Here is a 27,391-nt window from a genome sequence, read left to right as displayed (position 1 = left end):
TGGTTTCCTCACCTCCATTCTTCCTCCATCCAAAAGGGTCTTTTCACAACCCAAATCCAACCCTGTCACATCTCACTTAAGACCTTTCAGTAGCTTCCACTGCTCTTGGGATAAAACCCAACGCTTATGGTGGCTCAGGAGGCCCTGTGTGGCCCTGCCCTGGCTCGACCCACCTCCCTCGCTTCTCATCACTCCCTGCCATGCTCTCTGTGCTCTGCCCACTTTGACCTTCCTTCAGCCCCTCCTAAGTGATATTTCTTCTTTCCACAGGGCCCTGTGCTTAGAAGGGCCCTAAGCACGTGCCCTGTGCTTAGAAGACTTTAAACCCTCATCCCCACCTTTACCTAGTAAGTACCACTAACTGTACGCCCCAGGGGTGTGCAAGCCAGTCCATTTGGGGAATGGAAAGAAACTAATAGAATTTCATTTTATAATTTATTTTTATCTTATTGTTTTAAAAGGTCCATATTTGTGCATGTTTTATTATATACATGATATATTAGTAGAGTAATATATACAATACATAAGCATATATACACTTTACAAAGAATTAAATGTACACATATAAGGGGTACATGCTCAAAATTTTTTTACTGAAAGGAGTTTCCAAAAATGTTGAAGATCAAAGCACTAATCAGTTATCACTTTTTTGGGAGGATGTCTGTCTCCCTTTTACACCTAGACAGTATAAATTTATATTCATTTGTATGACTGTGTGATGAACACCTCTACCCCTAGAATAGGAGGAGGTCAGAGATGTTGTCTGCCTGGTCCCTGTGCTGTCTCCAGTGCTGAGTCAGTGACTTGCACATAGTAGGTGATCAAGAAATCACTGAATGAATGAATATCCTAGAAGTGGAATGTTTGTGCTTCCCTTCTCATACCAACAGAAGCTTTTCATTTTTCACGTCTAGAATGCTTTTAATGGACTCTCTCTTTCCTACTAGTGAACATACAGATGAGTCATTGCTTTAGTCAAAGATAAATAAGAAAATGATTCAGAGCTACCTAAAATATACTCTGAGCAGTGGCCAGGTGCTGAGTCTGTTGGGTGCTTTCACAAGTGTTAGTCTCATTTGGTCTTAAATGTTACCTTAGAGAACCTTATTACTATCATCTCTGTTTTATAACAGAAAAGTGGGATTCAGAACAGTCAAGGTCATTTAGCTGGAAAATGGTGGGATCTGAATTCAAATTCAGGTTTGTGGTCGAAGTCTAATTTGCTTCCTATTCTATCTCAGCATCTTGATCATAAAATGAACATTTTCATTCCAAGAGGCAATTTCTTCTTTTGAGTGGTCTCAAAAAACTAGATTGTTATTACTAAAATTAATTCCAATGAGTATCCAAAATCAAATGAAAGACCACAATGCAGTGGTTACGAACATGTTACCTCATCTCGTGCTCATTGCTTTTGTGTCTTTGTTTCTGCGTGTTTTGTAATGAGGCTGTCAAGTGAAGGCGACAGTCATGTTGCTGCTTAAAGAATCTGTTCCACTGGCAGAGTAAGAGGCGGGCTCATTAGATGACGCATTTGCAGGAAATGTGCCAAAAAGCCCTCCAGTTCATGTTGATGTTTTCCTATGGAGTTTCATCTCTTGCTATACCATCCCTCCGTTCACTCGATTTCTCTCTGATAGCCTTGCCCTGTCTTCTACGTGTGCTGGGAATGAAAATGCAGTTGAAGATGCTTGGTGGTATGCACGGTGAGAAAAGGGGAGGGGATCTGAAGCAGAGGATACGCTTAGAGCTGGCTGAAGTTATTCTATGCTTGAAGCTGTTTCCATCAGCTCTTCTGCTTGCCCAACCAAACTACTTTTCCCCAACCTTACCTTCACCTTCAAATACCACCCTCTCCAAAACCTTATTCTTAATTCTATTTGAAAAGCAAAGTCTGCACCATCCACCCTCGATCACCTCCATCCCCCACATCATGCCATTCTTAGCAGCAAGTCCAAAACCGTGTGGTTTATGCTTTTTCGAGTCAAATGTGGACTCCGTGGGTATTATCTCATTAGTCTTGCAGCTGAAGATTTTTAAAACTGTCTCCAGTATTAGCCAAGTGATGCGAGACTCGCAGGGAGGGAAATCGATAGAATGTGAAGCTGCCATGTCATCCAGGCCTGTCTTGATTCCTTGCCTTTGTGTCACTGAAGGCAAGCACGGAGATGCTTCAGCCAGCTCAGCGCCTTCCTCTGCGTTCCGGTGCTTGTAATGTTTATTTTGGCTGCAAGCAGAGGTGGCAGCCCCATGAATCACCTCCTCCCCATTCATCTATCCATCCATTCACTGACTCATGCAGTCATTCAACACTCCTGCTCACTTCTCTTGCTATCTGCCAAGGCCTGCTCAGTTTTCCTATGAAGGAAAGGTATGTCTTGGATTTAATGAGTGAAGGGTGGGAAGAGTCAATGAAATATGTCAAAATGCCCTAGGGTCTATGCCAGGGGGACTGAGACTCAATTTTATAGAATTCCCATAGGATGCTCCTCTGCTGTTTTCTTATTCATATTTATATATGAATATACACATGCATATGCGTATATTCACATGCACAACTACCCCTCATTATTTGACTCTAATTTGTTCATGGAAATGTGCTGGCTAGTGAATCGCAGAGAGCAGCCACTGTATTCCATTATTTTAAGTGGGAAAGATTATAATGCATTCCAAGTTCACCCCAAAACCCCAGTCAACTTCCCCAAATATCGCTGTGTATCACTGTAACACTCTTAAATGCCATGTAAAAACTCCCAGGAGTTTTCTATAATACAAATCAACTAAAACACCCTTCCCTTAATCAGCTCTGAACGATCTCCTCGGTGGGAAGGTGTGTGTGTGGGCAGAGAACTGACACCACGGGGGATGAGGGCTCTCTTGGCATGGTGCTGGTCCTGTAATGTCAATAACAAGGAAATGATATTGAAAGAGAATAAATACCACCTCGATTGGACCCAGGTTTATAGGGCCCCAGGTACCTGAGTGAAGTAGATTGGGACCCATGAGGGACTAAAGCATGGGGGGAAAGGGCAGGGAAAGTGAGAGTGATAATGTGCAACGTATTTAAAGGATAGAGCAGCAGGTGAGGGTTCGCTGGGAGAACAGGGGAGCCAGGACTGCCACACACTCCACTCCTCCCCTGAGACCCCTGAGCAAGGAGATGTTTCCACGGCTGCGCCCATGCGGATTCATTGTAACGTGCATTCAATACAGAGAGGAAGTGCTTGTTAAAAACTTGCCAGATACTGATGAATATTTTAGAAATGAGAGTTTGGATTTTTTTTTAATTAAAAGCTTAGAAATATCTCATCTCCACAATGAGATACCACTTCACACCCACTAGGGTGGCTACAACAAAACAAAACAAAAGGAAAATAACAACTTCTGGCAAAGACGTGGAGAAGTTGGAACGCTCCCCTGTTGCTGGTGGGAACGTAAAATGGTGCAGACGCTGAGGAAAGCGGTTTGGTGGTTCCTCAAAAAGTTAAACATAGAATTACACCATATGATCCAGCATTCCACTCTTAGGTATATACTTGAAAGAATGAAAAACAGGGACTCAAATACTTGTACGGAATGTACACAGCAGCACCATCCACAATAACCCAAAGGTAGAGTCAACCTAAATGACCATCAACCCATGGAAGGATAAACAAAATGAGGCATATACATCCAATGGAACATTATTCATCCTTAAAAAGAAATAGATTTCTAATATATGCTACCACATGGATGAACCTTGAAAATATTATGCTAAGGGAAAGAAGCCAGACACAAAAGGTCACATATTTTATAATTCCAATGATCTGAAATGTCCAGAATAGACAAACCCAAAAAGACGGGAAAGAGATTGGGGGTTGGCAGGGACAGGGCGGGGGAGGGACAGAGGGTGTCCGTTTACTTCAGGGGTGATGAAGGTGTTTTAGAACTAGATGGAGGTGATGGTTGCACAACAGTGTCAATGTACTAAGTGCCATTGATCCGTTCACTTCAAAATGGTTAATTTTATGTGAATTTCACCTCAACAAAAAAAGGCTTTGAAAATAACTGTAACAGTCATATTATCAGTACGTAGGTCAGTGCCCCTCACACAGCCATTAAGAAGTGTTTGATACACGGATGAAGAAACGAAGGAATGAACCTGTCCACGGTCTACAATGCCCTGCTTGCCCTGTCCACCTGCCCAGCCCCATCGTACACCGGGCTCCCCCTTGCTCTCTGCTGTTCGGGCATGCTGGCCTTTCCCTGCCCTCGACAGTGCTAGGCTTTCTTCTGTCACAGGACCTTTGCACAGCCTCATTCCTCTGTCTGGAGCCCCTCACATTTCTCCCCACTGCCCTGGTTAACTTCCCCTCCAACGCCAGCTCTGAGCGTGGCCATCACTCTCTCTAGCAAAGCCATCATAGCACCAGAACTTTCTCTCCAGGTCATTTACCACCATCACACATTTTCAACCATTTGTGCTCTTCTTCTATTAACCCTGGTCTCCCCCATGACAACACAAGTTTCACAAGGGCTGAGAATGGGTCACTGTGTCATTGAGGAGGGGGCATTACCATCATATCCCCACCCCGAGCACAGACCCTGGCACACACTATGTGCTCAATGAACATAATCAAGGGAGGAAAGCAGGGAGGAAGAGAGGGGGAGGCAGGAATGTATCTATCCTTTCCCCTGTTTTCCTTTAGAAATCTACTAACACATTATTTCTTACCAAATTGGTTATGGGAGCCCTTATATGCACATGTGTGTTGATTCTGACATGTATATATAGAATCCTTTAGTTCTTAAAGCCTGTCTCTGGGAAGCTATTCTCCTCCATCCTCAAAACAATGTTTCCCGACGTTTGTTAGCAAGAAATAAGCTCTGGCGGTAGTGAATGCAGGAACACGAAGGCAGAGGTGGGAGACAAACTGTTCCTGGCTATTGGGAGACTGTAGGTCAAACAGTGCCGACAGTACAGGGATCGTCGACATTTATTCTGATTTCTCCCCCGGTCTGACTCTGGGATGGCCAGTCGCTCCTTATCTCGTCTCCTCTGTCTCCTGGGTCTGCTGCTGTGCCATCCTACTGGTCTCTCCCTTCCCTCAGCCTTTGCCTTCAGCCTCTCTGATTTCTCCTTCAGGTGTTTCTTCCACCATGCTCCCACGGCCTCTCCACTCCCCTTCCTGCACCCCAGCTACTTGATGGTATCTGAGAATCCGAAAATTTCGAAGGATGCAGCAATGTTTTCTGCTCGAGTTAACAAAAGGCGCTAGGGAACCGTCAATTTCATGAAGAGAGGAGCCAGGCACTTAAATTATCCACGTGCTGTACCAGAGGAGAGACTAGGAAGGGAAGGAGATGTGACAGGTCGGGGACCTGCCACTGCAAAGAGATCGATGGACACAGACTTAGGTCCACATTGTGTTCCAAAGAGCTGAATGTTTCCAGCGGGTGTGTGCTCATCTCCCTGAAATAATCTATGCTAATTTCTTGATGAAAAATTCACACTGTCTTCCACGTTGCTAAGCAACCAGCCCAAACATGTTTACCGTGTAAATCTCACTGGAGGGCCCTGGGCTGCACCCCGTGCCTGAAGCATGGTGGACGTAAGAGGCAGAGAAGCAATCCAAAGCTTTGGGAAGGTTTCTGAAGCTGACCTGCAGAAGTGCATATTTGTAGACACTTTTATGCCACATCTGGGGAAACAGTGGCTCAAAGAAAATTTTGACGAGTTTTTTCTGCTAATCTGCAGCCTAGTGGTCAGAAGTGTGGGCTCTAAAGCCAGAATTGCTAAATTTGATTCCCAGCTCTGCCACTGAATAAATCGGTTGAGCGTTCTGTGATTTACTTTTCCCATCTGTAAAATGGAAATAATAATTATGCATATTGCACAGGGCTATTGAGAGGATATAATTAACATGGTTAAAGTGCTTAGAACAGTGCCTGGCACATATAGAGAAACCAATAAATGTGAGCTATGCTATCACTCTTATTTATTATTCTACAGAAATGGATCTATTTTTTGTTTGTTTATATGAATAGGAGAGTTTCCCAGCCAGGAGATCAGCTGAGAAATGAATCCTTTAAAGGGTGAGAATCCATGGAGGTCGGGCCTTACAAAAGCCCGGAGCCAGATAAATTCCAGGAGTGCGGTTTACAATTCGTGGGGCCTCCCGTGATCACTGAGCTACAGGGGAGACCTCGGCAGAGCAGCCACCTGGAACTGGAGAAAGTTCTATTTTGGGCTGATGGTGAAGAGCCCCTCCTAAGGCTCCCCACACCTCCCCGGTCACAGCAGCACTGTAACAGGCTTCACGGCCATTGCTGGCTACATTGTCTGTCTCCACTTATCAGAAAGAGCATGTCTTTTCAGCTCTGTTCCAGAGCCTAGCACGTGCTCATCTACCTTTGATGAATGAACTTATTAGCTAATGAAACGCAGCATCTGGGCTCTGACCCATCCTCACTCTTACAAGTAGGAATTCAGACAAGCGATCCGAGAGGATGCTGCTCTAGAGGTCCAAGGAAGAGGAGAGCAGACGGGAGGGTCGATAGGACCACACTGATGGTCTCAAGACCCCAATCCCAAGGAGGAGGCGGCCACAGGAGAGACAGCAGAAAGCAGACCGGGCCAGGGAGGTGGTGCGTGATGGACCACAAAAAGAGAGCCATGTCTCTTGACGACAGCCCCAAAGTCCCCCTGGTAATAGCAACACTGGCTTGGTACTAAATTGATGTTCACAAACATTACGTGACAATATGACAATTTTAATTAAAACTTGACTGAAGTATAACTACATACAGGAAAGTACACAAATCATAAATGTAGAGCTGGATGAATTTTTCTCATAGAGGGAACACACCTGTGTCACCAACACCCACGTCAAGAGGCAGAGCTTGTAAACAAAACCCAGAAGCTCCCCCGCAACCCCACCCCAGTCATTGCCCGCCCCCAGCGACGGCACCGTAAATAAACTAGGCTTGATTTCAAATCTGTGGAAATGGAATCTTCCCTCTCTTATTCAGTGTTGTGTCACAATAGGACAATGTAATTCAAAATGTACATTGAAGGGTTATCGTGTGCCCAGCATCACACTAGACGTTGTCAGGGACACAAGGAAAATGAAAGACACATTCCTTGATCTTGGGGGGAAAGACTCCTCTATACATATATTGTTGCATATAAATTCAGCACTTATTTATACTACTTCATAAAAACCTAGACTCAATCTACTAATGTTTGCTACAGTCTGAATGCCTGTGTCCCCCCAAAATTTATATGTTGAAACCTAACCCCCAAGGTGATGGTGTTAGGAGGTGGGGCCTGTGGGAGGTGATTAGGTCATAAGGGTGGAGCCCTTACAGATGGGATTAGTGCCCTCATAAAAGGGCAAGAGAGAGCCCCCTTGCTCTCTCCCCCACATGAGGTTACAGTGCACAGTCTAGGAAGCGGGCTCTCTCCAGACGCTGAATCTGCCGGAGCCTTGATCCTGGACCTCCAGGCGCCAGAACCATAAGAAATCAATTTCTGTTGTTTAGAGGCCAGCAGGTCTGGGGTAGTTTGTTATAGCAGCCTGAACGGACTGTGACAGTGTTCCAGGAAAGCCACCTCTGTCTTCTCAACTCTGCTGGGAGGAGGGCAGGATTTTATAGTCTGGTGGTGAGTGGCACTGGGAGGCTGGGGACGTGGATAGGGGTAGGGACCCCTGTTGAGGGGCCAGGCAACTTGGCTAAAGCCGTTGACCACATGTTAGCTTCAAGGGACCAGCACCAGGGTCACCCTGGGGACCTCTGAGACACATTTGAAAAGATTCGTTTAAGGGTACAACAAGGTAAGCGCTGTGGCGGGGAATATCGGCCACTGAAACTAAAGCTTTCTGGAAACAAGGCCCCAGCTCCTGCTAAGTGACAGGTGTCAGGGGTACTGAGCAGTGGGAAAAGGGCAGTTGTCCCTGCTCCTCTATAGTTATTTAGGTTAGTCAAAGAGAGGGCTTCCTCCGCAGGGCCCCAGAAATGGGGTGAGCGCCGACAAACGTGTAAAGGAGATTCAGGGGGAAGGAACCAATGGGTCTGGCTGCCTCTCACTAACAGATTCAGAAGCAGTGGTGAAGGGAGATGATCTCACACACACACACACACACACACACACACACGCACACACGCACACACCCCATTCTGCCTCTTTGCTGTGTCTCCTTGCTCAAGCTGCCAGGTCACCGCATAATAACCAAGCTTCGAAAGCCGGGCTGACAACAGCGGGGGAGGTCCCAGGTGTCCCCGCCACACCATGAGTGGGCGGCATAGTGAGACTGAATCGCTTTTGTCCCCGGGTGAGGGTGAGGGATTGGCTAAGAAGGCAGGAAAAACGGTCCAGAGTGCGTATTTTGGGAAGAGCAAAGAAGAGGGCCGAATTGAACCCAGCTGGAGGCAAGAAAGGCGGTGAATGACTGACGGCTTCCACCCTCTGCCACCTCTCACTTAGCAGAGATTCTGGACCTTTTTGTCCCATGGACTCCTTTAGCCATCTGGGGAAGCCTGGACACTTCCTCAGAATGTTTGAAAAAGCAGAAAATAAAAGACGTGGGACTACAGAGGGGCATCTAATAAGATCAATTTGTGAAATGGCTATATGTGTGTCTCTTCATTCATTCATTAAATAAGAGGATCGAGCAGGAGATTTAATAAGGTCCGTGATTCAGAATTAGAGATAAGCATAAATGATATTGTGAAGTACCTGCCACAGCTGTAGTGTGCTCTGAAATGATTTTTGAATTTCCTTGGGCACAAAGTCCCAGATATTGTTAACACTCCTGTGGTGCATTGTTGATATTCCTACTTACAGGAAATGCGAAGTTTCAGTTAGAGGTCAGTGAAAATGAAGACGTAATTTTTCCTCTTGTAGACCATGAGCCCCTTAAATTTTATCCATAGACCCCTTGGTGAGGGATCTGTGAACCTCAGGTTAAGAACTCCTGGGAAAGGGGCCGGCCTGGCGGTATAGTGGTTAAGTTTAGCATGCTCTGCTTCGGTGGCCTGGGGTTCGCGGGTTCAGATCCCTGGCACAGACCTACGCCACTCATCAGCCATGCTGTGGCGGCGTCCCACACACAAAATAGAGGAAGACTGGAGTAGGTGTTAGCTCAGGGCCAATCTTCCTCACCAAATAAAAAGAAAACGAATCCCTGGGAAAATTTCAAAGTTCTTTTCAAAACCACTACAAACTTCAACTTCCTCCAGCCATTCGGGGCCAGAAATCAGATTCCCAGGCATGGCATGCAAATCCAAGGAATTTTTCCAGCAACCATAACCAGTGACTTAGAGATACATGGGCAGTCACTCTGTGTCCTACAGACATTCCAGTTCTCAGTGGCTACGGGAATCTAGAACCCTGTTCCCCAGCCCCTGTGCCCTCTCTTCAAGGAGTCTTCCCAACTCTTCCCCTCCTTGTCAACAGGTGCCACGTCCATCACCCTGCTGTCACCTGCCACCCCTGACACCACCTCCTTTACTTGTTTTGAAATGTCACTTGTGTTGTCTTTTCTCTGTCTACTTTCTCTGGGTCAGAGGCCGAATCAGCCTGAGCACAGTGGCAGCCAAGCCAACACCATGAGACCCCAGCTTCCCCTCATTCCCATCTGTTGACTCTAGCCCAGGTGCCCAAATCCTTGTCACCGAGGGACCCAAGCAATGGAATGTGGATGGACGGGTCTCGTGTCTCAACAATGTTTATTGTTGCCCTACTGAGCCAGCCCCGGGTTGCAAGGGCATGATGCATGCATCCACAGGTGAAGAAATAACTCAGACAATAGTCCTACATGTCTGGATCCCGGGATGTCTTTGTCCACAGTTTCTTACTGGGCGCCTACTAGGTTCCAGGCACTGAGTGGGTGCTGGGAATAAATATTATACAAGTATGCAGATAAGAAGGGTCACATCGAGTTGTCACAAGTGTATAAATGAATTTGGAAGAAACGACACGGGAGAAGATAATTCGGGGGGTTAGGGGGAGACGCTTTATTACACGCAGCAGTAGACAAAATCCTCCTTAAGAAGGTGAGATTTAAAGGGAAAGAGACCTGAAGGAGGAAAAGGAGCCATCTGTGTGAAAAGCCAGATAGCGGAAAGGGCTGGTGTCTTTAAGAAGGATCATAAGTCCAGGGAGGCTGAGACTGCTGAGGAAGGGGAGAGCTGCTGTGAGCTTGGCCGGAGAGGTAGACACCTGACCGATGAAGCAAGGGAGGGAGCAGAGTGGAGTGGCTAACGGCACGGACTCTGGAACCATACCAGCTTGGCTAGAATCCAGCTCCAAAACTTTCCTAGCTGTGTGGCCTTGGGCGAGTCACTCACCCTCTCTGAGCCTTAGCTTTCTCATCTTTAAGTTGGGATCACCATCTATGTCCTTCATTGAGTTGCTAAATGCATTCAGTGTAAAGCACACAGGTACGTACCATGTAACAGTTTCCTATGACTCGTTCCAAATGAGAAGGTGTCGACGATTTGAAGGCAGGGAGAAGCACGATCTGATTTGTCTTTAACAGATTCTTGGCCATTGTGTGGGCCACTGGTTGTCAATAAGACAAGAGTTGGAGGGGATCCCAGAGGTCATTTACACCAACTCCTTCCCCAGTGGTTCTCTCTGGGAAGGGGAGGGGACAGCCCCTCAAGAGCCACCACTGTGAAAGGCAGAAGAATGGCTGTCCCCGAAGCACACTGGGCGGAGGAGAAGGTTGACAGGCGCAGGCCACAACTTCTGGAGAAGGGCTCATCCAACCCCCCACCAATGGGGAGCCACCACTCCCATTCCAGATGCTTCCAGGTCCCATTCCCGCTGCCCAGCTGACTCCCATTCCTGCCAGTGTCAATATCCCTTTCCTTGGATTGTAAGTGCCTCCAAGACAGCAGCCATTTCTTTCCCCTGTCACTCTACAGCGACTGACACCGGCTGCGTACAGCTGGGGCTCAGAGCTATTGAATAATTGATTGGGAAAAGGAAGATGGAATCACAGGGTTTTAGTGCCTCTCCCAGCACCACAAGCTCTGTAAGGAATCTAGAGGGGCTGCCCCGGGGCCAGCCTTCCGCAAACCACTCTGGCAAGACTCTTGTCCTCTGGGTTCTCCTGAGGACAGTTTGCACTTCCTACCCAGGGCGCACCCTGGAGTTCACAGCCTCTGTCGGGAAGTCCTTCCAAACCTCTTCCCCAGACCCCTTCTGCTGCATAGTCCAGTGGGGACTCCACTCATTTTCTGCCCAAAGCGGCCCAGGGGACGAGCAAGTGCACGGGATAAAAGCCCTCCGGCCGCCAGCGACATCTTCAGAGACATCTTGGGGGCGGCCACAGCAAGCTCCTCTGGCTGGCTGGAGCTGCGGGCTGCTGCGGGGGGCGAGGGTCCTTCCGGTCCCTCCATATGCACCTGCGCCCCTCCCCCCAGCACCTCCGAGGACAGCAGCCACCTCCCCTCTGGTGTTTGGTGGATTTCCGTCTTCTCAGCTGTGTCAGTGCATTCTCTCCACCAGCCACATTCCCCTCCTCTCTTCCCTCTCACAGTCCCCTTCCTCCTCCCCCCAATTCTGCAGGCTTCTCATTCTGCTCGCTTCCTCTCACAGTCTCCCCAACCGTCACAGTCCCCTCCCGCAGTCTCCGCACAGACCCCCCACAGACCCCCCACAGTGCCCTGTGCACATTGCCCTCAAGGCCTCCCTCTCTTACTCCTCCCAGCCCCTCAACTCCCCTCCCAGGCCCGCACACTGCACCCCCAGTCCCCCATCCTGCACCCCAGCCCCCAACTCCCTTCCTGGCCCCCCAACTCCCCTCTCAGGCCCCCACACTGCACCCCAGTCCCCCATACTGCACCCCAGCCCCCCAACTCCCCTCCTAGCCCCCCAGCTCCCCTCTCAGCCCCCCACACTGCACTCTCAGCCCCCCAACTCCCCTCCCACCCCCCACACTGCACCCCCAGTCCCCCAACTCCCCTCCGAGCCCTCCAACTCCCACCCGGCCCCCCACACTACACTCCCAGCCCCCACACCGCACTCCCAGCCCCTGTTCCTATCCAAGGCCCCTTTCCCATTCCCTCCCGGCCTGACCCCTTTATAGCTCGCTGTCCCAGTTCCCCTCTCGCCCCCCACAAGCCTCCCTCCCCCTAATTATCCTCCCTGACCCCTCCCCCACCCCCCAGGCCTTCAGGACCCTTCCGCCGGTCCTCTAGCACGTCTGCCAGCCCTCCACCCCGCCACGCTCTGTCGCCTAAGGAAGAACCGCGACCGCTCCCCGCCACCGCTCCCCCGCCGCGCAGCCCGGGAGACCCCACCTCGCCCGGGGCCCGAGGCGCCGCCCCCGCTCACCTGTTGGGCGGGCCGGAGCACGCCGCCTCTCGCCTTCTCCGGGTCGGGGTCCCGGTCCCGCTGCAGCAGCCCCTTCTTGGGGTGCATGTGCCGGCACAGGCAGGTGACCCCGCAGAGCGCGAGGATGCTGGTGGCCGTGCCCAGCGTGGCGCCCAGCGCGATCACGGGCACCGACAGCACCATGGTGCCCGGTCCCCGCGCGGGGCTCGGCCGGCCCGCCGCCCGCCGCCAGGCAGCTCCCGGGATCCGGGCGCGCCGGCAGCTCTCCCGCCGCCGGAGGGCGGCGAGGGGCGGGCGGAGGGCGGCTGGAGGACGTCAGAGGAGGAGGTGGCCTGAGCCGGCGGGTGCTCCCGCACTCAGCACCACCCTCCCCAACAACACGTGACCCCACCCCAACGGGAGCTGGAGCCGCTCGGGTGGAAGGAACCTTAGGGTCGCCTCAGGCCGTTCTTGCCGCTTTACGCACGAGGACACAGGCCCAGGAAGGACAGCAGCTCGCCGAGGTCACCCTGTGCGTTAGCGGGCAAACCAGGTCTCGAACCCAGGTCTACGGGCTCTGTCTGGAGAGGGGGTCCTTGTTCCAGACTGCTAACCGGTTGTTCACCCTCTGGCGACGAGGCTGTAAAACTGGGTCCTCCATGAGCTTTTCAAACACTAAGCTGGAGATTTCCCATCTCCCGAACCTGCCAGGTGCTCCCTACCCGGGAGAGGGGCAGGCGGCGGGGCAGAGGGAATGGATGCTGTGTCTGCGGTTGAGACCGGACCCGTGTCCTGGGGAAGATGATCTCAATGATTCTATTTAATCTGCATCTTCTTTAGTGTGGACCCGGTAGTTCACGATCTGCCCTATTCCCACCTCCAAATAAGGAAGCTGCGACTCAGAGGGGCTGGAGAGCAGCTAGAAAAATCCAGTCATTCTGAACCCAGACTCAGGTTTGCAGATTCCAAGTCGACAGGTCTCACTCAGAGAAGGGATTTATCTTAAGAGGAGAAAGACTATCAAATGCCGCAGCCAGGAGTCCACATTTGATTCAGAGAAAGGGAAAATTAAAGGAGTATGCCCAGAGGGAGGAGAAATCAGAATTCCAGGCATGAGGAGGACTGTCTTAGGTCAGAAAACAGTAGTTATCAGTGTTGTTCATCATGCGAAGTGTTTAATTGAATTCAACAAGCATTTGCTGTGGTGTGGCTGTGCTCTGGGTGTGCTGGGCACGTGTGAGAAGAGGTGTAGGCGATTTCATCCACAACAGAGCTTTCAACTTCCCATGAAGCTAATGACTCCCAAGTCTGTGATGTTCCAGCCAGACGTTTCTGCTGAGCTGCAGACGTGACCACCATCTGGTACCTTCTAGTGTTTCCATTACCCTGCTTAACAAACCACCCATGACTTAGTGGCTTACAATTGTTTTGTGACTTCTCATGATTTTGTGAGTTGACTGGGCTCAGTTGGGCTGTTTTCCTACTCAACATGATGTCTTCCAGGACTGCGGTCAGCTGGGCTGGAGTGTCCAAGACGGCGCACTGCATGGCAAGCAGTTGGTGCTGGCTGCCCCTGGGAGCACCACTGGGTTGTCAACTGGGTTCTCTTCCACATGGCCAGAGCTTCCCACAGCATGGCAGCTGGATTCCAAGATGAAGGAAGCAGAAGCTACTAATTCTCTTAAGGGCTGGTTTTGGAAGTTCTAGAACATCGTTTTTTTTTGGTCAAAGCAGTAGTTTCTAACCCTTTCCCTACAGGGCATCAAAGAGGGTGTTTCTGAAGTGCAAAGCTGACTCTGTCACTCACATGCATAAAAGTCTTCAAAGTTTCTCCAGGGATAAACCCAAGAACCTCCACTTAGATCCAAAGTCTTTTGTGATGAGGTCCCTGCCAATCCCTTTGGACTCTCCTTTACACACTTCCCGACATGCCTTTGAGCCCCAGCCACTCCCAGGGACTTGAGATTTATTCAGCAAGCTCACATCTTCAGAGGCTCCAGGCCATCACCCATGAGTGCATACAGCAGGCATTCAGTAACTGTTGAAAGGGTGAATGGCTCAATGATCATCTCATGCAGGACTTCCAATGGCTTGGAAAGAATCCCATTTGCTATATGAGCCCCACTTAATTAAAGTGGCTCTTGCACAAATATTTATTTTGTGCCTGCTGTATGCCAGGCACATTTTCCTACTAAGCGCCATTTGCTGCCAACTCTGGAGACAAAGCGGCTTAGTCCCTGGTGGTAGACTCAGCGATCTCTCTCATAAGAGCTTCCCTGGGAGGCTTTCTTGCTCCCGGGCCTGGCAATGCAAAACATCCTGGGGAAATAAGAGGTTTAATTAATGCTGTCAGTCCAGATCTCCCTGCCTGAGCTGCTCTCCTGGGAGACCCTCACTGTCACCTAACAGGATCCAGGGTGGGGATGGATGAAGAACACTGAATATCAGGCATTGTCCGATGGGGCTCAGACACCTGCCATGTGGTCCACCGTTACTATGGTTACCGGGCTGGGAGCAGCTGCCATCACCTTCATTCTTAACAGGAAGACGGACCCCAACCCAAGAACAGCTTGCCTTTGACCTCTTTCACACACAGTGAACCCATGGCAGAGCTAGGATGGACCTCAGGAGGTTTGAAACCCAGTGGGTCATCAGGACTCTGCATCACCTTGGCTACATCTCATCAAAGATGCGACTTTTGCTTCTTCATTACTGATACCCAGGCAGTAGCCTTTAATGACAACTCTCTAAGAAAAGACATTAGTGGGTTCCTTTGAAAAACGAGGTCATCTCTGTTGAGAAAGGCGGTTGACAGAATCAGCCGAGTGGAACAGCGGAGACAGTCTGAGGATGAGGCTGGGTAATAATTGGAAATGCCGGGTCCGCCAGACTGCCAAAGGGCAGACAGAGCAGGATGCTTGGGGAAGCTTCTGGAAGGCTGAGGGGCAGATCTCAGAAGGGTCCCCAGCTTCTTGATGAAATGTCACCATTGTTATTTTGATGAATATTTTATTTGTTGGATGTTGGATGTTGTTGTTTAAACATTCTGAGTAACCACTCTGAATTTCTAAGGTTTTAAATGCCTTTATCCGGGGGAAAGAATTTCAAATATGGAAGCTTCTCTTGTTTAGCCAATACTTAGTGTCTGCATATAGTGCTAGAGAGAAAATCATATATAAGCAGAACAGCCAAATTTTAACATTGGAAGGATTTCAGAGGTCACCTTGTGGAATCCTTTCATTTGACCAACAGGGAAACTGAGGCCCAGAGAGATTGTGGCTTACCAAAGGGTAGAAGGAGTTAATGATAGAGCTGGGAAAGTGTTTTCAGTCTGGATATATTAAGTTCTGCTGCAGTAACAAGTCACCTCAAAACCTCAGGGATTAACTCAATAAAAGTGCGTCTTGCTCCCACCACAGTTCAAGGAGGGTCAGAGGACTTGTGTGGGCAGCTTGTCCTCAGTTGGTGACTCAAGAATCTGGCCTTTTTCTGTCTTGTGACTCCTGTGCTTCCGGCCATGCAGATGGGGAAGAGAGAGAGCACTGAAGACCACTTGTGACATTTCAGAGGCCATGGCTGGAAACAGAGTATGTACCTGTCACCCTACTGCCGTGGCCAGAATTTGGTAACATGGCAAACCTAATAGCGAAGGAGACTAGGAGATAGAGAGGAGACGGTGAGTTTGCATGAGCAAAAGAAGTTTCTGTCACAGAAGCCATAGCTTAGGACTTCTTGTCTATGCATATTTCTCTAACTCAGTCATTAATTCAACGAATCTTTTGAGTTTCTACCATGTACCAGGTACTGTGCTGGGTGATGGAACAAAGATAGTGAGCAAAACCAGGCACGGTCCTTCTCGTCACAGAGTTGACGCTCCCGTGGGGCAGATGACAATAATCATTCATCACACAAATACATGTGAAATTACAACTGTGACACAAGCTGAGAAGAAGAAGATCAAGGTTGGGATTCGACTTATTCCGAGACACCAAGGAGGCTCCCCAGAGGAAGTAGCAATTGCACTGAGGTCTAAAAGAGTAAAGTTAAGTCAACAAAGAAGGAAGGAAGAGTGTTGCAGGCAGAGAAACAGTATGGAAGGACCCTGAGATGGAACCACACAGTGGGCGTGGGGCAACAGTGTGCTGGTCAACCAGCTCTCCGGGGGAAAAAAATAATTGATTTTTAGCATTTGTTGACTTCTCTGGTATAGATACTCCCACCATGGTCAATTTCCAGATGCCAACAAATTCCTGAACATTTACCAATTGGCTCTGTGAGCTGGGAGAAGCTCCGTGTGAGATGAGCCTGAAGGAAGAGGCAGGGGCGACAACAGGGCTTGTTAGGCCATAATGGAAGGCCATTGGGTATTTTTAGGCAGGGGAGCATGATATGATCAGATTTGTGTTTTGAAAAGATCCTTCTGGCTGCCGTATTGAGAACAGATTGGAGGGGGACAAAGTGGATGCTGGTGAACTGGAGAGAGGGAGGCCAAGCTTCCTTGAAAACACGTATAGTTGTATGGCGGGCTGAAATCGTGGATGGCGTGAGGAGAGGGCAGGCATGGCGGGCGGGTCACTTTCTCTCCGCTGCCCCTCACTTTTCAGCTCTGTGTTGTTAGCTCTCTCATTTGATGACTTTGTGCTTCTCCAAGCTGGACCACTGCTAACTGGAGGTTCCCTAATCCCCGGGCGCTGCCGAAGTGGGGATGCGTAGGAGGAAGCTGCCTGGGATAAGGAGGTGGAGTTCTGGGCCCCCCAGCAGGGTGATGCAGACCCTGGAGAGCTGAGACCCTGGCAGTGGGGCGAGGAGGTAAGGAACTCAGTCAAGGCCAGGAGTCAGGCCCTCTCCCAGGACTCCTGCTGCTGGCTCTCAGCAATTCTGGGGGCACATCTTTTTTTTTTTCTTTTTTTGTGAGGAAGATCAGCCCTGAGCTAACATCCATGCTAATCCTCCTCTTTTTGCCAAGGAAGACTGGCTCTGAACTAACATCTATTGCCAATCCTCCTCCTTTTTTCCCCCAAAGCCGCAGTAGATAGTTGTATGTCATAGTTGCACATCCTTCTAGTTGCTGTATGTGGGAATATGGCGTCAGCATGGCCAGAGAAGTGGTGCATCGGTGCGTGCCTGGGATCCGAACCCCGGGCCGCCAGTAGCGGAGCACGAGCACTTAACCGCTAAGCCATGGGGCCAGCCCTGGGGCCACATCTTAAGGCAGAAAGGAGAAAGGGGTTGGGTCTGGGCGCCCCTGAAACAGAAATCCAAGTGTGCGAAAGATAGAAAACTATTCTGGAGTTGAGCAAGTGGCAGCTTCCCTCATTGACCACTGCTGGTCGCCACCTGCCCTGGCAGGTCATTTTCAACAAGCCAGTATTCTTTCAAACCCCTGATTCCATTTCAGCACAAGATGAAGTAACACATTCTGATTCTCAGAGGCAAAGCTCCTCATTCCATCCAATTTCTCTGGGAGCCGGCCCAAAGGCTCCCTTTCTCTCTAGGTTTGTGGAATGTACCAAGATGATGGGACTTTGTCTGGAGGGCTTCGCCTGCCTGGTTAGGAGAAAGATCCACACTTGTGCAGAGATGTGGTGCTCAACTTTGTCAGGGGACATAGACCCCTCTGAGAATCTAATGAAAGCTGTTTCCTTTTCAGAAGAATACTTGAATGCAATATGTATGAAACTTTGTATGTAACCCTAAATTGTTCAAGGACCGTGTGACACCTTCTAGAAGTTCATGGACCCCAGGTGAGGAGTCTTCAGCATGACTGAAAGAATAGTGGACTTGAAATCAGAAGAAATAGGTTCAAATCCCTTGTCTTTATGTGCACGAGGCTACGTGATCCTCATTCCTTAAGGCAAGTAGCCTTAATTTTTCTGAGCCTTAATTTCCTCATCTGTAAAATGAGGATGATTGCTTCTACTTCATGGAGATGTTGCGAGGATGACAACACAGCACCGTGCTGTGTAAATAGTAGAGGATGCTCAGCTGATGTTAATTAAGAATTAAAATGCTCCCATTTGCTCCAAATGAACAATACGGCTGCAATGATTCTCATTCCTCCGTTCACACCCCTTCGAAGTATGACTGTGCAAAGAGATGGAGGTCTATTGCTTCACTCCTTAATCTACGTTAGCCTTGTGGCTTGATCTGGCTGGTAGACTGTGGTGGAAGTGACATTGTGCCAATTCTAAGCCTCGCCCTGGAGAGACCTTGGATGCTTCCACTCTCTGTCATGGATTTGTGCCCAGCCACCATGTGAAGAAGCCCAGCCAGTCTGCTGGGGGACGAGAGATCAAGTGGCCCACTTGTCTCCACCACCCCGGCCCACAGCTAGCCAATTTCCACAAGCAGAGCTGAGCAGCTGGGTGGTAGCTCCCCCCAGACACGTGATTGATCCCGGCTGAAGCTAGAAGAACCACCCCGCTGAGCCCCCACAAAGGGCCAACCACAGAATTATGCACTAAATTAAAATCAGGAGTCATTTTAAACCACCAAGTTTTGGAGTGTTTGTTACACATCGAGAACTAACTGATGGACAGCTTCAAATGGTGGTGCTATTCCAGCCCTCACAGGAGCACTGTGAGGGTACGTAAGGCACCTAGCTAGGGCCTGGGACACAGAAGTTAAACAATGAATGGTTTTGATTATTATTCTGGGTTCCCAAAGGCAGCCTTACCAAGCGCTTCCAGCAATGCCTGATGGGTATGCCAGCCCGTTAATAATCATGTAAGAATTAGTATTGCAGACCCCAGCACTTAAAAGGGGTACCTAGTTGCTCTCTGACCCAACCTCCAGTGAATCAACCTTCCAGAATGGCGGAGCTCTCCACTCCCTCCAGAGAACTTGCTGCCTGATGGCTGCAGCCCAGTGAAACCTCGCAGCCAGCGGCCCCCTCTCTCCATGCCCTCAGCGTTTCTCCCATTCCGGTTGAGCTGTATACCTAGGGTGAGTTGTGTTTGTCTCCAAATCTTCTTATGCCAAGTGATCTCATTATTGAATCATACTTTAATTAATTAATATGTCAATGAAGGAAATAGAAGTATGAAGAAGAGTTAGTTCTATGAAAACTAATGTGAATATTTTTGAAAGACTCATGAAGGTCACTTGCTTTTAGAACTTCTATTAAAATAAGTATGAGCAAGTTATCCGTGAAAGGTTGGGAAGAATCATAAAATTCTAGGATTCTGCCATCAGATCGCTCGCAATCATCTCTGAGTTCTTCCTCCGTGTAAAGAAAGCGAGACCGAGATCACAGATGACGCATTGTGGCGTGCACAGACGGAAATGGCGCTAACACGTATGAAGAGCTTCCTCCACGTCGGGCACAGCCCTGAGCGTTTTGTCTATACTGATGTATTTCATAAACTCTGAGAAAGATGGCACAGAGCTCTAGTTAGCAAGAGGTGGTCGAAGTAATGAAAACTATGATTTAGGTGAAAAGAAAATATTCAAGGTGTGTGTGTCATTTTTAACTTTTTATTGAAGTACAACCTATGGGCAATAAGTGTGCAGATTATAAGAAGTGTAATTTAGTGGATTTTTACAAAGTGAACACACTTGTCTATCCAGCACCCAGATCAAGAAACAGAACAATATTCGCACCCCAGGAATTCTTCATGCATTGTTTTCTGGGATTCCCCATTTTTAATCAGAATTTATAGATAAGTCAAAGCAGCTCTGGTTCCCATAGTGTCACTTAAGCGAGCCTCCCTAGGGATCTTCCTCTAGGGCTGGAAGAGGGAGGACCCACCGGTGCTGCCCTGCGGATGAGAGGAGGCTGCCACCTAGAGGATGCGGGGGGAAGAGGACCCTCCCCTCCATGCCTTTACTCCCAGCATCACCTTCCCTCTCTGTGAGGCCTTCTCTGTCCATCTTATGGAAAATGACCAGTCCTTGCCCTCCACCCCATCACTGTCTGTTCTCCTTTCCTACCTTACTTTAACATTGTTTAATAGTCCATGTACTTTCCCTTACCTCTCTGGTTTGCTGTTGATGGCCTGAGTCTCCCTTTTGGAATACAGGCCCTAGGAAGGCAGGGATACGAGTCTGTGTCATCTGTTGAGGTATCCCCAGTTCTAGAACAGTGCCTGGCACATAATAGCACCTCAATAATGATGTGGGGTGGACAGACAGGAGCCCTGTCCCTGCCCCCAGCCCTCCCCTGTTGCCTTAACTCAATCCTGAGGCTTTGCTGCACCCCCATGCACAGCCTGTTTGTGCTTTCCCCCATCACTGCCACCCCCCCATCCCACCCAAGGGAGGCCCTGGAAACCCCTGGCACTGTTTAAATTGCTCCAGGGCTGGGGAGAGTGGGAGGAGGCGTGGCCGGAGCCCCTGGACACCCTGGTCTGTGTCATAGCCTGGGGGGCTAGTCAGGTAAGCTGGAAAGTAGTTGTGTGTAGCGGCCAAGTCAGAGCACTGTGGCACAAATCAACCCTGGAGTGAATTCAGATGCCACCGGGGGACTGGCTGAGTGGCCTCCAGCAAAGCGCACTATCTTGGGGAGGCTCAGTTTTGACATCCATAAATGGATTGAATTAAGGAATATAGTGGGTGAGAAGTGCTCGGCTCAATGCCTGGCATGTGGCTAGCGCTGGACTTTGGGAATTATTACCATTGTTTGGAAATGTTAGGGCTGAAAGGAAAGCTAGAGGTCATAGGGCCCAGGAGAAACATTATTTATTTATTTATTTTGGTGAGGAAGATTGGCCCTGAGCTAACATCTCTGCCAATCTTTATCTATTTTGTATGTGGGAAGCTGCCACAGCATGGCTTGACGAGCAGTGTGTAGGTCTGCCCCTGGGATACGAACCCCGGGCCACCAAAATGGAGCACGAACTTGACCACTACGCCACTGGGCTGGCCGTGGGGAGATTTTTTGAAGAAGACTTAATAGCGTGTTGGAGAAGAAATCTCAGGGACAAATCAACTTGGTGAATTTGAGGAGCTCTGTAGGCAAAGCCAGGGCCAATCTGGTATCAACAGGCTTGGAAGTGATTCTAATTAGGAAGAGAAAAATTAATACCATGAATAAAAATTACAAAATGCCCATTTCTGGGCCCCACCTCTAGCGAGGCTGATTTGGGGTCACTGGTGGCCCGGTGTTGAAGATGAATGAGATCTGTGCCTTATATCCCTGCTTATAAGTAAAATACCTGCCATCCTCTGCTCCAGATCTGTCACAGAATTGAAAGTTGTTTATTGATCATTTATAACACCAACTAATGACTTTCCAGGTCTTGCCCTCAAAATTTGGGTGTTCGTAATCAACAACAGTATCTCAGAAATGAATGAAGGTCATGTCCCCTCTTTTCTGTAACTACCGTGGCAGCAAGATCTTTCTTTTGCAAATAATCTGATTTGATACGATGTCAAATTGAGATCATTCATAAAAATATCAGTCTTGGTGTCTGTGTAATATGGAGGCCGGTGGGATGTGGTGGATAATCTCCAGAGAGGAACATTGATTCTTTCCCTCCCTGTAAATGCATGAGAGGGGGAGCCTCATCTCTCTCACTTTTGATGTAGGCTGGCCTTGGTGATTTGCTTGACAACAGAAGTGACATTCTGAAGGAAACCTCCCAGCTTCTGCTGGGGCTCCTTGCTACTTGCAATGCTCCCTCTAGGAAACAAGCTTCCAGGTTCTGGGAAGGCCAAGCACAAGGAGAGGCCATGGATAGGAACTCCAGTTGACAGCCCCGCTCAGCTCCCCGCTGACAGCCCACACCAATGGCTTTGTGGGTGAGCCATGTGGGATGTCCAGCCCAGTGGAGCCTTCAGATGACACCAGCCCCGGCTACTGTCTGAATGTAACCGTCTGAGAGACTCTAAGTAAGATCTGCCCATCTGAGCCTGGTTAGTGACAGAAACATGAGAGAGGATTATAAAGTATCATTTTAAGCCCCTAAGTTGTGGGGTGGTTCCTTACACAGCAATAGATCAGCCACATGTCAATATCTGTGAACCTATTGCCAGTTTATTCTGTTTCCTGTTGATATAAATCTATCCACAGAAGTATAATGTGAACAAAAGTGTTCACATTTCTCTAGTGATAATTCTGGTATGGACATTGCTGTACTCGTAAAGAGCATAAATTCTTGTAAGATGCTCTGTCAGTCAGGACAGGACTATTTAGACTTTCTTCTTCTCCCGCATATATAATGGGGAAAAAAGCCCATAACTCTGTTAGATTTCTTATTTTAACAAATGAAGAGTTTTTTGTTATTTAAATTCACAGGGGAAATACACATTTTTCAACCAACTGCTCATGTGATGCTGGTGTGGGTGGTCCATATACCACAGTTTGAGAAGCCCCAGTAACTTGGCTGTGCCTTGAGGGCAGAGCACGGCCTTGGGTTGTTTTTTGCTGTCTCCCTACACCACCAACTTTCTAGCTACATCTGCACTTTGCACACCACCCCACGAGCTGTCTGCATCTGTCTCCAACCTTTCTCTACCTGTGCCTAAGGAAAGTCACCTGGATTTGGGAGTGAATCAAGCACCAGACCCCCTCCGCTGACCTGGGGGGCCCCACCTCACAATCTGACCTGGAAGCTTCGCCTTCTTTCTACTGCCTGCTGCTGCTGCTGCCCTTGGCTCAATTCTGGGCATCTTGCTGTGCGTCTATCCATCCCTCACCTGCTCCTCGGGATCTCCTCCCACTGAACTGGGAGGCTGAGAGCTATGCAGCACAACCTTGAACTAGCCCTGTCTCTGTGGGTCAGTCTCGCTGTGGGACCTTGGGAAAAGTCATTTCTCCTCTCTGGGCCCCTGATTGCCTCAAGTAACCCCATAAGGCTTTTTTTAAAGAAAAATAATATTTTATTTTATAATTAAATATCTACAATTACTCAGTAATGAGAAACGTGTACCTGTTGGGCACTGCACAATTTCTTAATCCTCATTTCTTTCCCTTTTTTAAATAGCTTTATTGAGATATAATTGATACACAAAAATCCTGCATGTATTTAACGGGGTTTTGTAAGGATTAAATGAGTTAACACAAGTAAAGGGCAGCCATTGCATGTGAAGGGTCTCATGAATACTAGTTGTTATAATTATTGCTGTCATTATTATTATTAATCAGTTTCTCCAGCTTTCCCACCATACCTAGTAAGGGCCTGATGGGCTGAAATGATAGCAGGAAACATACATTTTCTTGGCAGTGTAGGGGAGGAAGACAAATCCTCTACTCACTCTGGGTCCTTCTGGCTGGGGTATGAATTAAATTGACATGAGACAGAATAACAGGAGAGAATCAAACAAAGCTTTATAACATGTATACATGGGAGAGACCCAGGGAAAACTGGGTAACTCGCCAAAATGGCAGAGGTTCTCGTCTTAAATACTATCTTCAGGTAAGATAAAGGAGGATGTTGGGGGTGGGGGAGTCAGCTATGGGAGGTTACCAGAAAAGCACAGTAAACAAGAGTGAGGTTAATATGCAGATTTAAGTCCTTGCCTTCCGCATTGATAAGAGTTTCTAGAGATAAGGTCATCCCCTCTTCTTCCTGGTGCAGAGAGGGAGATATCTTTACAAATGGAGATTTCCCTTACAAATGTAAATGACTCTTACAAAGGGTAAATTCTACTTTTCAGAGCTTCTCCCATGTCTGCAGTTTTTAAAAGTAACCAGCCCCAATAATCCTCATGCCAAAGAGACACATTTTGGGGTGGCCAATTCTGATCCCCCACAGAAGTCTTTATCGTTTTATCATTAAAAGACTAATGTGATTTTGCATTCTCGTCCACCATCGATTTTTATTGGCCCTGAAAGAAACTGTTTTACATTACACCAGGAAGAGAGACAAAAGCTGGTCTCAGGTTACTTCTGTGGCTTCTGTCATTGCCAGCCCAGCACCCCCATTTGAAAAGCTCGCCTTTAAATTGCATGTCTCTCTCCAGTGTTCCCTGTGCTTTCCAGTCAACGATCTCCTTGCAGGTTCTGAGCATCCTGGGGCTGCAGGTCAGGCCAGCACGCTGCTGTTTACAGAGTGCATAGTGGTTACCAGGACCAGGTCTGGAGGCAGGCTGCCTGGGTTCAAATCTCAGCTACTCCACTTAATGCTGTGGCTACTTACTTCACTGCATTTAAGCTTCAGCTCCCTCATCTGAAGGATGGGGGGAGGATGGTCAATATTGGGGTTGTCATGTTGTAAAGACTAAGTTAGGTAATCTGTGTATAGTGCCTGGCAACAAAATAACGTTGGCTCTGGGTAGCTGGAATCCTGACGGCAGATACTGGGACCTAGAGCTCGTCTAAGAGCTTCTCTATGGTGAGCCTCGTGCTAAATGTATTGTTAGAGGTGTGGGTGTGTGTGTCTCTGTGTCGGTGTCTCCCCAGTTCAGTGATTCTTGACTGGGAACAATTTGCCCTCCAGGGACATTTGGCAATGCCTGGAGATGTTTTTGGTGGTCATGATTGGGAGAGGGGAAGTTGCTACCGGCATCTAATTGGTAAAGAGTGGAGATGTTGCTAAAGATCCTACAGTGCACGGGACAGCCCTCACTCTCCAACAAAAAATTACCCAACTCCAATGTCGGTAGTGCCAAGGTGAAGAAACCGTGTCCTGGTTGGAATATAAGGTCCATGACGGAGGGGCTGCTGCTCTGTTCACTGCTGTATCCCAGCCCACAGTAGAGTGCTTGGTCCTCAGTGAATACTTGCCGAGTGAATGATTGACATGAATGAATGACAGCCAAGGTTCTCAGAGAGAGAGATGTCTGTGGAGCTGGGTGAGCAATGCTTTGGCTGCAGACCTGTTCCCCAGCCTGAGGAGTCACCAAACCTGGGAGAAAGGGTCCCAAGCCTGGTTTAGGGGTAGGGAGGTGGGCTAGGGTGTGTTCCGTGAGGCAGGGTCTCTCTGGGGGCTGGATGGTGGATCAAAGGCTCATGCAGTTGTGGAAGATAAAAGTTGGCCATCCTGAAATATGTCTCTTTACCTTGATTATTTTCTCTGACAGACATTTGACCTCCCCCAAACTACCTAAAGTATTTAACATAGAAGACCTGTTCCAGGAAGGAGCCACTACCATGTGATGGCTGTAATATAATGGAAAATAGATGTTACAATAGGAAAGGCACCAAACCCATTTTATTAAAAATTCTGTCTCTCCCCGGCCACATTTTCTAGGTGGCCCTGAAAAGAGTTGCCAGACAAACATTTACATTTATAAGGGAAATTTCCATTTGTAAAGGTATCTCCCTCTTTGTACTGGGAAGAGGGGAAGATGATCTTATCTCTGGAAACTCTTTTCAGTACGGAAGGAGAGGACTTAAATCTGCATACTCTTGTTTACTGTGCTTTTCTGATAATCTCCCATAACTGACTCCCCCACCCCCAACATCCTCCTTTGTCTTTATCTAAATCTATTTAAAGTAAAAATCTCTGTGATTTTGTTGAGAAACTCAGTTTCCCTGGTTTCTCTCATGTATACATGTTATTAAACTTTGTTTGATTTTCTCCTGCTAACCTGTCTTTTAATTATTTGGCCAGCCATAAGAACCTTAAGAGAAAGGGTGGAGGGGATTCTCCCTCGTCCCCAACACAATCCTCACCAGGCATCCCACTCCAGAAAAGCAGTCAGAAAACTCTTACACAGCAGCCATCAAGAGCAGAGACTCCCCTCAATGTCTCCTGGAAGCAGGGTCCACGAGAGCCCTCAGCTGGGTTATTTTGCCATCCACAGTTTGAGCTGTCCTGGTAAGGGCCGGAAGTGGCACTAGGGTTGCTTTGCACAGCACTTATAGCAAATCCACCTGGGTCTGCTGATTCCAGCGTCTCCCCTGCTTCTGTTTTCTTTAATGATCACTTCCTGCTCTGGGAAGTGCTACCTCCCAGCATTTCTGTGAGTTTGAGAAGAAGAGAATCCACATCAGCAAATTCCAGCAACCCCTAACTCTGGAGAGCATCCCTTTTATGGAACCAGGCAGGCGGAGGGCCTGGGTCCTCCTGGTCCCAACGTCTCCCTTTCTCATTCTCTGCTCCTTCCTGGAGGGCAGTGACACCCAGAAGGTTGTGAGGGCACAGGGCGGAGACGAGGGGTGCTGTTCTTGGGCACAGCACCTTCAGGAGCCTCCTCACGTGTCCACGTCACAGTGGCTGATGGAGAGACCTGGGAAGTGGGGCCCAGAGCATCGTCCAGCCAGGTCGTGGTTGAGGGATTTTTATGCTGCTACTGGGATCTCACTTGAGCTTCCCTGAGGGTGTGGTCCCAGCTGGTACCTCCAGGCTTCGGGAAGTGGAAAGTAAGCTTTGAGGTCAAGGTACGCCTGCACTTAAAAAATTTTTAAGTATTAAATTTAATTTCACTTGAATTTAACAGAAGAAAAAGAAATTGAGGTTACACTAAATGAATTTCTGAATTTCAGATAATTGCTCTTCTCTATAAGATATTAATTTGAAAGATTCTTTTAAGATTAAAAAACAAAGCATGGCAAAATTAGGGGATTAGAGTCATTATAGTTTTTTTAACTCCATTTTTTGATTTGAAGCAGAATGAATTGATGTCCTGCTAAGAAAGAGGAGGAAATTAGCATCCTTACTCATGTTCCCACCCTCCTTCCCCAACTCCGAATATTATTATTTTTACTTTGTTCAAGTTTATAGCATTGATATTCTGTTCTGACACCAAAAGCTGTGTGTGGCAGAAGTTTTTCACCAAATCCTTCACCCTTTCTTCCCGTGCACAGTGGACCACACTTCCCGCCCTCCTTTGCAGTGGGATGCTCCTGAGCTCTGGATGATGCACAGTGGACCACACTTCCCGCCCTCCTTTGCAGTGGGATGCTCCTGAGCTCTGGTTGATGCACATTGGACCACACTTCCCGCCCTCCTTTGCAGTGGGATGCTCTTGAGCTCTGGATGATGCACAGTGGACTACATTTCCCGCCCTCCTTTGCAGTGGGATGCTCCTGAGCTCTGGATGATGGACAGAAGTGCTGGGTGCCACTTGCTGGCCTGGCCCCTGAAAACCACAGTGGGTGATCCTCGTGCTCCCTCCTGTCCCACTGACTGGAGACGCAAGAACCCAGCACACCTGGATGCCGTGCTGACTGCTGTGGGGCCACAAGGCGGCAGACAC

At 48.5% G+C, this 27,391-nt stretch overlaps 1 protein-coding gene across 1 annotated transcript in view; it reads right to left on the bottom strand.

Moving 5' to 3' along the window:
* The window catches only part of SYT13 (synaptotagmin 13), a 40,526-nt gene extending 27,986 nt beyond the window's left edge, over positions 1-12,540 (bottom strand). Inside the window, exon 1 of the mRNA XM_058527087.1 lies at positions 12,329-12,540. Within this exon, the coding sequence (XP_058383070.1) occupies positions 12,329-12,511 (183 nt within the window). The 5' untranslated portion in view covers positions 12,512-12,540. The remainder of the gene's footprint in view (positions 1-12,328) is intronic.
* Positions 12,541-27,391: the final 14,851 nt, after the last annotated feature.

The sequence above is a fragment of the Diceros bicornis genome, chromosome 31, assembly GCF_020826845.1.
Source record: "Diceros bicornis minor isolate mBicDic1 chromosome 31, mDicBic1.mat.cur, whole genome shotgun sequence".
Classification (NCBI taxonomy): domain Eukaryota; kingdom Metazoa; phylum Chordata; class Mammalia; order Perissodactyla; family Rhinocerotidae; genus Diceros; species Diceros bicornis.
This window is presented reverse-complemented; position numbering and strand designations above follow the sequence as displayed.